Genomic DNA, 13753 nt, shown 5'->3' on the forward strand with positions numbered 1-13753 from the left:
CCTGATACAGATAAAAGAGTGTTAATAAGAACATGGAATCTCTATATGTAAACCTTAAAGCTGAGTAATATAATGAAGATCTACACCTGGCACCCACTCCTTCCACCAGATTTACATACAGTGAAATCCATGAGTCCAGGTATCTAAAATCTCTTACTCATTGCTATATTTTTCTGTCCTCTTTGGTCCTTTCCTAATGCTTTTAATTTCACTTTTAATTATAAGGGGTTTGGGCTAAATAGCCTTTGAAATCTATTACATGTTAAGATTTCCTGATTACTATTGAGAGATTAATTTTTTGTTTAGGCTGTATTATGGAAGATTTATAGCTTACCTTGTTGAATATTACTATAATTTTTATGAAGTCTTGGCTAAGATCATGACATAGAATTATAATCTCTGTAGGAAATTTATTCTACTTTGTATTAATTTGCTTTAAAATGCTAGATTTTTTTTTCTCTAAAACTTTGAAACTAAGAGCTGAGCTTCCTGTAATATTCTCCACTAACCCTATCTTTGGATTGAATTCGCTTAATCAGTACAGTTGGCCCCAAGAGAGGTATAGATGTCAATTATTGCTACAACTTAATACTAATGGCTACTTAAATATTTAATTAAGGCAATACTTGGCACTTAGAGGGAGACTATTTATGATCGTCCAAACCAGGCCTTTGTTTTCATCTTCTATGCCTGGTGTTTAGGGTATCCCAGTTGTAATGTAGGCTTGGAATGAGGTGTACCTCCCTCTCCTACCTCCAGGCAGAACAATTTACACAGAAAGTGACTTGTGCTGGGTATTTGAAATAAAGTAATTACATTTGTCAATTTTGTCAAGCTACACTTTTATTGAACATTCATTGCATTTTTGGAAGTTTGAATTTTTTTTTTTTTTAATTTTTCTGTTGTGCATTGATGCCATTACAAGAGCTCTTTAAACAACTCATTTTAAGAAATACTGGTAACTTTCCCATGAGTTGCAAGAAGACCAAAAGTGACTGATCATTTTCCTGGGCTTAGGTCTGACAGGAACCCCATGGGAAGAAGATCATTTTGCCCTGACAAGTACAGGTCAAGGAGAGAAGACAGCTCCGTTTAGAGCTCTGTGTTCATATGAAAGATACATTCCAGCCAAGTGGGTTCTGAGGCACAAGGTTATCCCTGGGTTCTGGAAATCCTCATATATAAGCGGGTCCTGCGACTCTTAACATGCGCCCTTTAGTCTGAAAATTTCTGGTCCTTAATATCATACATGGCCAGTCTGCTATTATTGAACACATATATTCTCATTTTTTTCTGAAAATGTCTTATGTTTGTGGGTTTAGCTTCTGTAATTCTAAATCTATTTGATCAGATTTTTTGTGCCCTCCTACCTAAAATTAAAAAGAAAAAACAAGTATATCCTCTGTTTAGTGGGTAAGTGAAGATTTCTTGATTTTATAGACTAAGTCCATGAAAGGGCTGAACTGCTGAATGGGCTTGTGATATGTCTGATAGGTGTGCATATTTTGAAACATAATGTACTGAGCAGTGGATCACTTTTCTTTCTCTTTCTTTCTTTTCTTTTTTTTCTTTTTTCACTTTCATTTTCTTAAGATTTTATTTGTTTATCTGAAAGAGAGAGATAGGAGAGAAAGCATGAGCATGGTAGGGGCAGAGGCAGTGGGAGGGAGAGAAGCAGGATCCCTACTGGGAGGGAGCCAGAAACTTGGCTCCATCCCAGGACTCTGGGATCATGACCTGATCCAAAGGCAGATGCTTACCTGACTGAGCTCCTCAGGTGCTCCCTTTGGCTCCTCTTTGTACACTCATGAATTTAACAGGTTCATTCCAAACCTCACTTACAATACCAACCACCTTTACAAAAATTTTTCTTTGACTTCAGTCTGTTTTTCGTCATCACAGACTCTGAAATAACAAGAGTTAAGGCCCTGAGGCTTAACTTTATATTTGCCTCAAACCTTAAGCCATGTTGCATTTAGTCAAAAATGATAAGAAAAATTAATGACTTTTTTTATCATCATACTAATAAGAGATTTCATTAAGATCTTAGCTGCTATCGATAAAAGATAAAAAACAGTTCTTCATGAACTAAAGAATATGGTTAAGATCAGTATTTATAGTCAAAGATAAGGCTCATTTTATGTTTATAACACTCTTCTATTCAATATAATTAGTGTGAAATATTTAAGAATTTATATACTTAATTGACTTTCTCAGTTGTCGAAGAGAAACCAGTGATGTATAAAAGTTTAAGATTTGTTTTAGAAGCATTATGCTTTCAAGTCTTCAAAGTTTTTGTATGCCTGAAAGTTCCTCTTATGTTTATGATGCTGCTTTTTTGCTTTATGACAGATGATGCATCAAATGTCTGTTACTTCGTAATGTCAGTTATTTTATCTCCCTGTTACATTTTTCTTATTTAAACTATAAAATCTTCAACATGAACAAGGAAGTCTCCGATCTGTGGTCTTTTCTAGGGTCATCTGCACATAGTTATGCAAAGCTGATGTTCTGGGCGAGTAAGAATTCTTATGTTTCATTTCACAGGTGGGGAGCATTAAACGGGAAATGACCTTCACATTTCAACCAGAGGACTTAAAACGTGACTCTAGTAAAAAAATGTCTCATCAACACTTGTTTCCCTTGGCCATGGAGGAAGATGTGAAAACAGCAGACACCAAAAAAGCCAACCGAGCCCTTGACCATGAAAAAGAAAATACTCGCTCCATCTGTCTCCTTGAGCAAAAACGAAAAGTTGTTTCTTCCAATATTGATGTTCCTCCAGCAAGGTAAGGGAACAATAGACTTTCTATGTGTCTGCCCCAGGAAGTCAATGGGGAGCGTCTACGATCTCCACCGCTATCTCTCTCTATAGCATATAGACTTAGGATTTTTTTTTTTTTTTCCCAAGAATGTTTCTCTGTTGCTTGGGTGAAATAGAACAGGTATCCTTGCTCTTTGGAACTTTGAGGCTGCTCTGGTTGGAAGTATTGTAGCTTCAGAAAAGAACGCTTTATTAAATTTTGGAAAATGAATAATAAAGAGGAAAAGAATAAATGTTAAAGGATAAACATAAAATGTAGTACTGAGCATAGCCACTTAAAGCAGAGATACTCACATACTCAGATTTTGGACAGAGGTTGGAGAGCTGTGGCTGCAGGCCAGATTCAGCCTCTGGCACATTTTGTATAACTTATGAGGTAAGAATGGTTTTACATTTTTAAAGGGTTAAAAAAAAAATGAAGAACATGTGACATAGATCATAGGAGATCTGCAAAACCTAAAATATTTGTATGTGACTCATTACAGAAAAAGTTTGGTGATCCCTGGTTTATATCATGGTAATCCTTTTAAGACTGATCTACCTCAGAGCTGGACCAAGAGGGTTTATGGAAATATCGGAAGACTTTTATCACATTATAATTTTACTTAAACTATATCCAGTAGCATTAAATCAAAGGACAGTATTGTGGCAGAATGACAATGGAATAGCAAAATGGAATATACTAGACTTTTACTTACTTTACTTTCTTGCTTGTCATTTATTTCACCTAGAAATTAAGTTCCATGTAGCCAGGATTTTAGTCCATCTTGTTTGTGCTGTATCCTTAGCACTAGAATAATGCTTAATTATGTGCTAGAGGCCCCATCAATATTTGTTGGATGAGGAAAAGAAAGAAAATGCTATAGCATGAAAGATTGCTTATTTTTAATATGTATACTATATTTTGTTACCCAAAGCCATTTATAATGAAATTTTATAAGCAATTTTTTGAGATATCCTCTATTTATTTGAATGGTTTCAGGCAGCTAACTAGGAAAATACTATCCTTGGGAAAGGAATAATTTTTTTTTTCCTACCTATCCACTTTTTATAATTAGAATGTCATTGCCTTCTATATTTAATCAAAAATATCTCTTTGAGAAAATTACATATTTTTCTATTCTGTTACCAAATCTGTCATACTTTCTAAAATTGTAGGTCTCCTTGTTTTCCTTAACTTTCAGCTGCAAATTTTCATATATTCACGACTTCTGTTTAACTACATAGAATTATTTGCTTTTCTATATATTTTTTCATATAAAGCACATGTTAAATTCTTTAGAATTAGTTCCTTTAACTGGACACTCATCCTGAAATGTTTTTATCATGCCCTAAAAAACTGGTAGGTACTTCAATTCATATCTGTTATTTGGTTGACTCATAGGAAAAGTGACATGTTAATTTGAAATCTGAAGAGCTATGGTTTTATTTCCTTCCAAAGCTTGTGGTGCAAAAATTAGACTTCCCCATGTCAGATATTTTAGTGATAAATTGCAGTTCAACAGGATTTACTCTACCTAAAATTTCCACTAGAGCCTCTTATGTTAACAGACCTGGAATTAATCATTTTAAATTACTGTAGATTGTTTAAGATATATCTTTCTACTCTAATTCTACCCCACTTGCAGTAGGTTCTGGGGAGAATAATGAAAAGGAAAGAAAGAAAAATGTCTTCTGCTTTTTCTGCCTCTGGTATGTGGAATATTTTTTCCACTTTCTCTAGTTTACTAAGTATACCTAAAAGTTATGAGTTGAGTCAATGTTATTGTAGTGTTCTTAAACAGTATATGTGAGTTAATTAGATTTTAAATCCATTAATGTACAGCAAAAATTCCCCAATGACAGGGTATAATTTAGACCTATTCATCTATTATGGGAAATACTAGTTAAAGCTTCATTGTTTGAGGTTTCAACTGATACACTTGTTTTCATTGCTATAGTAAGAATTTAATCATCATAAATATGCCAACAGTTGGTGAAATAAATTGCTCTTCTTCTTAATGACAATGAAGGAATTAGAAATTATGGAGTCTAATTATCTAACTCTCAATCCTTTTGGTTCTATTTCCATTTGCTGTCATGGAATTATTTTGTAAATGTCAACTTTCCACTATCATCTAAGTGGATCAATATCTTGTTTTAAAGAAACTCTTTTACTTGACATGGTAAGAAGATACAAGACTTTTCTTTTTGTTTATAAAGGAGAAATACAATTCTGTCTGTTGGCAGTGTATAAATAATGAAGTTTGACTACGTCTACAGTATGGTGAAGTTTATTGATAAAAGGAAATCTGTATCTTGTATAATACGTAGTACACATATGCATAATATATATACATATATATAGGCTATGGCTCTAGCCACATGAGTATTGCAACTTATTCTCTTAAATCCAGATGTTAAGTATTGGACAGTTCTTTGTTGTTGTTGTTGTTTTAAGATTTTATTTATTTATTTGAGAGAGAGACAGTGAGAGAGACCATGAGAGGGAAGAAGGTCAGAGGGAGAAGCAGCCTCTCCGTGATGCTGGGAGCCCACTGCGGGACTTGATTTGATCCCAGGACTCTGGGATCTGAGCCGAACGCAGCCGCTTAACTAACTGAGCCATTCAGGTGCCCTGTATTGGAGAGCTCTCAGAAAGGCAAGATAACTGTTTTTAACCAATAGAGTATCACTGTTAAGAGAGTTTCTCAATCGTTTAAAATAAATTCTTTCTCACTTTATCTTTTGATTATTCCCACTATAGCTGAGAAGATTTTTATTGATGTTTGCTTTCTATATTTTATAAAATGTAACTTGAAGTTTATTTTCTATGGTTTATATAATGAAGATAATGGATATATTTTATGTTTCTTCATATCCCTAGAAAGGTTTAGGAACTTCCCTCCCCAACTTTATACTTCACTGTGATTGAGCATTTCCTGCTTCCATGCAGTAGATTATTTATTGAGTACCTGCTAGGAAACCGGTACTCAGTAAATAAAGAATGAAATGGGATGCCAACCCTCTAGAGTTTACAGGTGAATCATAGAAACAGACACCTAAGTAGCTAATTTCAAGTAACAGTTTCTAACTTCCTTTCTTTTTACTACAACTGGGTGAATTTGTATATAAAGAAGAATCTCTTAATATTAGGAAAGCTATTAATTTGATACAACTATTGAAAAGTCTTTTTGGGGGGGGGGGTTTAGTCTCTTTTTCAAGGTAGGAATGAATGGAATAGAGAAGGAGGAGCCCTATATCTGGACCTACTTTACCAAATGCCTTTTTGTTTACCCATTTTCTGAGGACCCATTTAAAAATTGCTCATAAATTTAAATAAGCTCTTAATCCTGATGTGTTAAGCTGGGTCTTCTGAGAAGCAAATGCCAAGGCAGGATTAAATGCAAGCATTTTATTGGGACAGATACCTGTGGGTAAAAAGGGGTGGGGTGAGGCAAGGGACAGGGAAGGAGGCGGAGGTAAGGGAGACTGTGCAGTCCTGAGCCCAGTGAGGGAGAGAGCCAGGGAAGGTTGGGGGAAGTGTCCTAGACTGCCTTGCAAGGCCGTCATGAGTCCTGCATTATATAAATGCATTGGAGTCCACTTACCTGTGGAATATTGCTTTATCAATTTTAGGAAGAGACCGTCTTTTCTTTGGGGGAGGGTTGTAGAGGTGAGTGCTCAGAGTATTCCAAGTTCTTCAGTGGAGAAAACTAAGCAGAGAGAGCAAGAGTGTGTGAGGGAACACATGAATGAGCAGTGTTTCTTTGGAACTAAATATCTATCTATCATTAACAGAAGAAAGATTGTTTGCAACAAATTATTGGGGAGCACTAGTTTGGGGTTGGGGGTTGTCAATGCTAACAGTGGGGGCAAGACTCTGTAAATGATGCCTCTCTCTCTCAAGTTGTCGCAACTTACTCACTTAGTAATGCATGGTTATAAAAGAAAACAACCCCCTCCAGAAGAGATTGTGAATGGAGAATGAGGAGTTACTAATTATAAATATGTCATCTTAAGTATTTTTTAGTTTCTAGGGAAAAATACTAGCAGTCTTGATTTCTATGGAGAGTTGAGAAAAATGAAGTTTAAGAGTATAAAGAGACAGGGGTGGGAGCTCTTGAAGAGTCCATCCAGAAAGGAATTCCAATACTGTAGTTTGGCTCAAGAAATGAGGAAGAGGCCAAAGATCAGTAAGACAAATGCCAATCAGAGGTTTCTTGTGGGTAGAGCTCAGTGATTCATTAGTCAAGACAGTGATTTTAGCCTCATTTGAATAAGATGATGAACCCAGGCACAGATAATAAATGAATCATGCCCCGATTAGTGATGGAAATCTGGGGAGAAAGAAAGAAAGAGTTGAAATCCAGAATAGGGAATTTACAGATTAGCCAGGGATGTGAAGCATACAAGTAGTTGGAAGGAATTTTTCTGTTCTTGGAATGCGTGCCAAGCTGTTGGCACATGAGACTTCTGGTGAATTGGGTTGCTTGAATGTAGTTGGTAACACCGAATTCTTTCATAGTGCAAAAAGTGTTTGGGTGTTTGAACTGACCCAGAGGGTAACTAGGCATGGTGGTAAAGTCTGTGAGTCTCAGAAAAGAGAACATGAAGGACCCAGGAGAGTCCGTGTTGGAGCAGAAAGTTCCACCCATGTTAATTCTGCCTGTTGTGGGAAGTTGCTGGGGATGTCACTGGGCCGACTCCCATATACAATTCACGAAGACTGCTCTAGTGTTTCTATGTATTTTAAGGATTATATTTATTATTTCTTGGCATATATTAATTGAAATCTGCTTTTAAAGTAAACAGTTTTATAAAAACTTTTGACTTTACAGTAAACAATGTAGACATTTACCAAAAGAGAAACAAGGAGAAACAAGTACTGGACACTCAAGTCAGAACTGAGAAATTGCAAAAGAGTTGTAAATTGTGAGAAAGTAGAAATGATGGTAATAGGAATAAAGGTTTTTGGTCTGTGTGTGCCAGTTATCTGGAGTATGTATAGATCGAATCACATCTCCCAAAAGATATGACAAAGCCCTGATCCCCCAGTACCTGTGAATGAGATTTTATTTGGAAATTAGGCCCTTGCAGATATAACCAAATTATGATGAATGTCTTTAGGGTGGGCTGTAAACCAGTATGGCTGGTATCCATTGAAGAAGAGAGGGGAGGAGACAAAAAGTGCAGGGAGAAAGCCAGTGGAGGCAAAGATTGGATTAATTTGTCTGTTGGCAGCAATACCAAAAGCTAGGAAAAAGGCATGAAATAGATTCTCTCCCCAGAGCCTTCAGAGAAGGTGCTGTGGTCTGAATGTGTGCCCTCCCAAGTTTGTTTGTTGAAACCTAATCCCCAAAGTGATAGTATTAGAAGGTAAGTCATTTGCCTGTTGATTAGATCATCATCAGGGTGGAACATGGCCCCGGTGGGATTAATGCCCTTATAAAGGAGGTTCAGAGAGCTCCCTTGCCCACTCTACCAAGTGAGGATACAAGAAGTATGCAGCCCAGAAGACAACCCTCTGTCAATCATGTAGCATCCTGATCTCAGACTCCCAAGCTCCAGAACAATGAGAAATAAATTTCTGTTGTTTGTAAGCTACCTGGTCTATGGTGTTTTGGTATAGCAGCACAAAAGGACTAAAAAAATATGGTTCCCTGACATCTTGATTTCATCTTTAGCCTCCAAAATTGTGAGACAATAAAATTCTGTTGTTTTGAGACACACAGTTTGTGGTGATTTGTGGAGGGCGCTCTAGGAAAATTAATATAGGTTGCTAGTGCTGATGAATACCTCTATGTCTTGCCTTATAAATTTACTTTGAGTAGAATAATCATTCATGTTCATTAATTAAGACTTACACTTAATAACATTATTAGTTATCTTTGCCTCTCAGAGAGGGACACTACCACTGCATATTCTATTATTTCTTCTTATAAAGGAAACCCTTATTCAGTCTTTTCACAATAGCATTTTCATTCAAACAGTAACTTACAGAACTTACCTCATCTAATAAACAGGTAGAATTTTGCTTTTCCTATGACTATTCAACGTGTGGATATTTGTTCCATTGTCTTTAAGTCAAGTTTATTGAGGTATAATTCACGTAGGAAAATGTACCCACTTTAAATGTGCACTTTAATGAGTTGTAACAAAACTATGTACCTGTGTAATTAATGCCATAATCAAGATAAAGAAAATGTTCTTCCCCCAAAAAATTTTTTACTGTGCCCCTTCCCAGTCAGCCTGTCCTCTGACCCTCAGCACTTGGCAGCCAATATTCTATGGACTCGTTTTTTTTTTTTTTTCTAGTTTTCTAGTTTTTCTAGAATTCATATAAATGGAATCAAACACGATGCATTTTCAAGAATCTTCATTCACTCGGCATGATTTTTTTAAAGATTTACTATATTTTTCTTTTGCATTTGTCAGTAGTGTGTTACTTTGTATTGCCAAAGAGTATTCCATTGTATGAGGATATGATAATCTTATTATCCCTTCTCTTCTGATGGATATTTGGGTTGTGTCCAGTTTAGGGTTATCAGGAATAAATCTGCTATGAATATCCAGGTATGCTTTTGTGTGGAATATGTTTTCATTTTTAAATACCCAAGACTTGAATTAATAGTTCATATGGCCATTGTATATTAAATTTTTTTTAAAAACTGCCATACATTTTCAAAGTAGTTGTACCATTATACGTTCCCACCAGTAATGTACAAGAGCTTCAGTGGCTTTATGTATTCACCAACATGTAGTATTTTCAGTATGCTTAATTTTTTTATGAAAGTAAGAAAGTACTCTCCAATTTGCTGAGAGATTTTCTCTTCAATAGATGTTATACTAACAGAAATTTTTGCATCTATTTACATGAGCATACTTTAAAAAATTATTATATGTTGAATTACATCGATCAATCTTTGACCATAAAGTGAACTTTGCAACACTCCCTTACACACTGAAGGATCCATTTTTGCTAAAATTCTGTTAAGCTTTATTCATTTCCATCCATTGACCAGTCATTTCATTTACCTGGATCTCTTTGTCTGATTTTAATAGAAGTTTAATGATAGTCTCATAAAATGGATTAGGAAGTGTTTCCTTGTCCTTTCTTCTCCGTTTGTTTTAGGTCTGCTATTACTTTGCCTTAAAGAGTAGGTCCACCACTGAAAATGTCTTGACCTTGAGTTTTCTTTATGGAAGTGTTTTTTTTTTTTTTAAATTTTTTATTTCCTTTCAGCATAACAGTATTCATTGTTTTTGCATCACACCCAGTGCTCCATGCAATCTGTGCCCTCCCTAATACCCACCACCTGGTTCCCCCAACCTCCCACCCCCTGCCCCTTCAAAAACCTCAGGTTGTTTTTCAGAGTCCATAGTCTCTCATGGTTCACCTCTCCCTCCAATTTCCCTCAACTCCCTTCTCCTCTCCATCTCCCCTTGTCCTCCATGTTATTTCTTATGCTCCACAAATAAGCAAAACCATATGATAATTGACTCTCTCTGCTTGACTTATTTCACTCAGCTTAATCTTTTCCAGTCCTGTCCATGTTGCTACAAAGGTTGGGTATTCGTCCTTTCTGATGGAGGCATAATACTCCATAGTGTATATGGACCACATCTTCCTTATCCATTTGTCCGTTGAAGGGCATCTTGGTTCTTTCCACAGTTTGGCGACCGTGGCCATTGCTGCTATGAACATTGGGGTACAGATGGCCCTTCTTTTCATGACATCTGTATCTTTGGGGTAAATACCCAGTAGTGCAATTGCATGGTCATAGAGAAGCTCTATTTTTAATTTCTTGAGGAATCTCCACACTGTTCTCCAAAGTGGCTGCACCAACTTGCATTCCCACCAACAGTGTAAGAGGGTTCCCCTTCTCTCCAACACATGTTGTTTCCTGTCTTGCTAATTTTGGCCATTCTAAGTGGTGTAAGGTGGTATCTCAATGTGGTTTTAATTTGAATCTCCCTGATGTCTAGTGAATCATATAAAAAAATGGGCAGAAGATATGAACAGACACTTCTCCAATGAAGACATACAAATGGCTGTCAGACGTATGGAACTGTTTTTAATTACAATTCAATTTTTAAAATTGATAACATGTTATTTAGATTTTATGTTTCATTTTGAGTCAGTTTTGTAATCTGTATCTTTCAGTAAATTTACCCATTACATTAATTTAGATGTCATTTATTAATGTATAGTTCTTCATTATATTACCTTATTTTTTTCTAGTATCTGTAGATATTATAGTAATGTCCCGTTCTGATTTCTGATATTGGTTAATATATTGTCTTCCTTTTTTTAACCAATCTTACTAGCAGCTGATCAGTTTTGTGGCTCTTCTCAAAGAGCAACCTTTGTATATATAGATTTTCTCTATTGTTTGCCCATTTTCTATTTCATTGATTTCTTTTTTCATCTTTGTTATTTTCTTTTTTCTGCTTATTTTGACTTTAAGTTCCCTGTTTAGTTAGCTTCTTAAGTGGAATTTTCATCATTAATTGTAGATCTTTCTTCTTTTCTATTATTAACATTTAATCCTTTCCAATTTTATCAATAATAACTCCTTTTTTTATTTTAAAGATTTTCATTTAAATTTATTTGTCAGAGAGAGAGAGCACAAGCAGGGGCATGGATATGCAGAGGGAGAAGCAGACTCACTGCTGAGCAAAGAGCCCAGTGTGGGACTCGATCCCAGAACCCTGGGATCATGACCTGAGCCGAAGGCAGATGTTTAACCAACTGAGCCACCCAGGCATCCCAGTAATAATTCCTTCTAAGCACTTCTTTATGTGTACTTCCCAAATTTTGTTTGGCTGTTTCTTCTTAAAATTAGATGAATAGAATTATCTCTTATTGTAAAAAGTAAGAAGCATAATATATTTATCTTCTTACTGTTAACAATTGAGAAAATAATCCAGAAAACAAAAACATAGTATATTCTTGAAATAAGATATTTAAGTCATTGCCTTCATTATAATTAAACTGACATGTTTAAAATTTTTTACCATCTTAACTTTTTCTTTTTTAAGCCATGCTTTACTATTTTTCCTCTTTCATAATGTTATTCAAGAATTCTGCATAGTTACTGATTTTTTTTCTCCTTGTGACTGCTGTTCTGTGTATTACTGATTTTTTTTCTACCCCTTTAGTGATTTTGTCTACTTCTTACATTTTCAGTTTATCAGAATTTGTTTTATGAATTTTAGAATTGGTATGTATTCTTTTTTTTTTTTGATGAATTGACCTCTTTATTATTATGAAATGTTTTTTAAACTTTTTATTTAAATTAAATTAATTAACATATAATGTATTGTTGCTTTCAGAGGTACAGGCCTGTGATTCATCAGTCTTCTATAATACCCAGCTCTAATCACATCATATGCCCTCCTTAATGTCCATCACTCAGCTACTGCATCCCTCCACCCCACCCTCACCCCTCTGTCAACCCTCAGTTTGTTTCCTATGATTAAGATTCTCTTATGGTCAGGGCACCTGGGTGGCTCAGTGGGTTAAGCCTCTGCCTTCGGCTCAGGTCATGATCTCAGGGTCCTGGAATCGAGCCCCGCATCAGGCTCTCTGCTCAGCAGGGAACCTGCTTCCCCCACTCTCTCTGCCTCTCTGCCTACTTGTGGTCTCTGTCTGTCAAATAAATAAATAAAATATTTTTTAAAAAAAAGATTCTCTTATGGTTTGTCTCCCTCTTCTTTTTTCCTCTCTTCCCCTATGATCCTCCGTTTTGTTTCTTAAATTCCACATATGAGTGAGATCATATGATAATTATCTCTCTGGTTGACTTATTTCATTTAGCATAATACCCTCTAGTTCCAACCACATCATTGTTAATGACAAGAAAGTTAGATAGATAGATTTATTTATTTATTTATTTATTTATTTATTTATTGATGGTTTAGTTGTATTCCATTGTATATATATATCACATCTTCTTTATCCACTCACCTGTCAATGGACATCTGGGCTCTTTCCATAGTTTGGTTATTATGTACATTGCAGCTATAAACATTGGGGTGCAGGTACCCCTTCAGATCACTACAATTGTATCTTTGGAGTAAATGCCTAGTAGTACAATTGCTGGGTCATAACGTAGCCCTATTTTCAAATTTTTGAGGAACCTCCAAAGTGGCTGCACCAGCTTGCATTCCCACCAACAGTGTAGGAGGGTTCCCCTTTCTCCACATCCTCACCAACATCTATTGTTTTCTGACTTGTTAATTTTAGCCATTCTGAGTTGTGTGATGTGGTATTGCATTGTGGTTTTGATTTGTATTTCCATGATGCTAAGTGATGTTGAGCATTTTTTCATGTGTCTGTTGGCCATTTGTATGTCTTCTTTGGAGAATCGTCTGTTCTTGTCTTTTCCCTATTTGATTGGATTATTTGTCTTTTGGGTATTGAGTTTAAGCAGTTCTTTAGAGATTTTGGATACTAGCCCTTTATCTTATATGTCATTTGCAACTATCTTCTCACATTCTGCCAGTTGTCTTTTGGCTTTGTCAACTGTTTCCTTTGCTGTGCAAAAGCTTTTTGTATTGATGAAATCCCAATAGTTCATTTTTGCCTTTGTTTCCCCTATCTTTGAAGATGTGTCTAGAAGGAGGTTGCTGTGGCCAGAATTGAAGAGGTTGCTGCCTGTGTTCTTCTCAAGGATTTTGATGGATTTCTGTCTCACATTTAGGTCTTCCATCCATTGTTGAGTCTGTTTCTGTGTATGATGTAAGAAAATGGTTCAGTTTTATTCTTCTGCATGTGGCTGTCCAATTTTCCCAATACCACTTGTTAAAGAAACTATCTTTTTTTATACTGGGTATTCTTTCCTGCTTTGTCAAAGATTAGTTGACCATAGAGTTGAGGGTCCATTTCAGGATTCTCTAGTCTGTTACATTGATCTATGTGTCTACTTTTGTGTCAGTACCCTA

General features: G+C 35.8%; 1 protein-coding gene across 1 annotated transcript in view; it reads left to right on the forward strand.

The window, feature by feature from the left end:
* Window positions 1-13753, forward strand: part of ZNF704 (zinc finger protein 704) — a 238932-nt gene that overhangs the window by 47111 nt on the left and 178068 nt on the right. The window contains exon 2 of the mRNA XM_059166147.1: window positions 2548-2789. Coding sequence (XP_059022130.1) covers window positions 2548-2789 — 242 coding nt within the window. The remainder of the gene's footprint in view (window positions 1-2547; window positions 2790-13753) is intronic.

Source organism: Mustela lutreola, chromosome 3 (genome assembly GCF_030435805.1).
Source record: "Mustela lutreola isolate mMusLut2 chromosome 3, mMusLut2.pri, whole genome shotgun sequence".
NCBI classification, from domain to species: Eukaryota; Metazoa; Chordata; class Mammalia; order Carnivora; family Mustelidae; genus Mustela; species Mustela lutreola.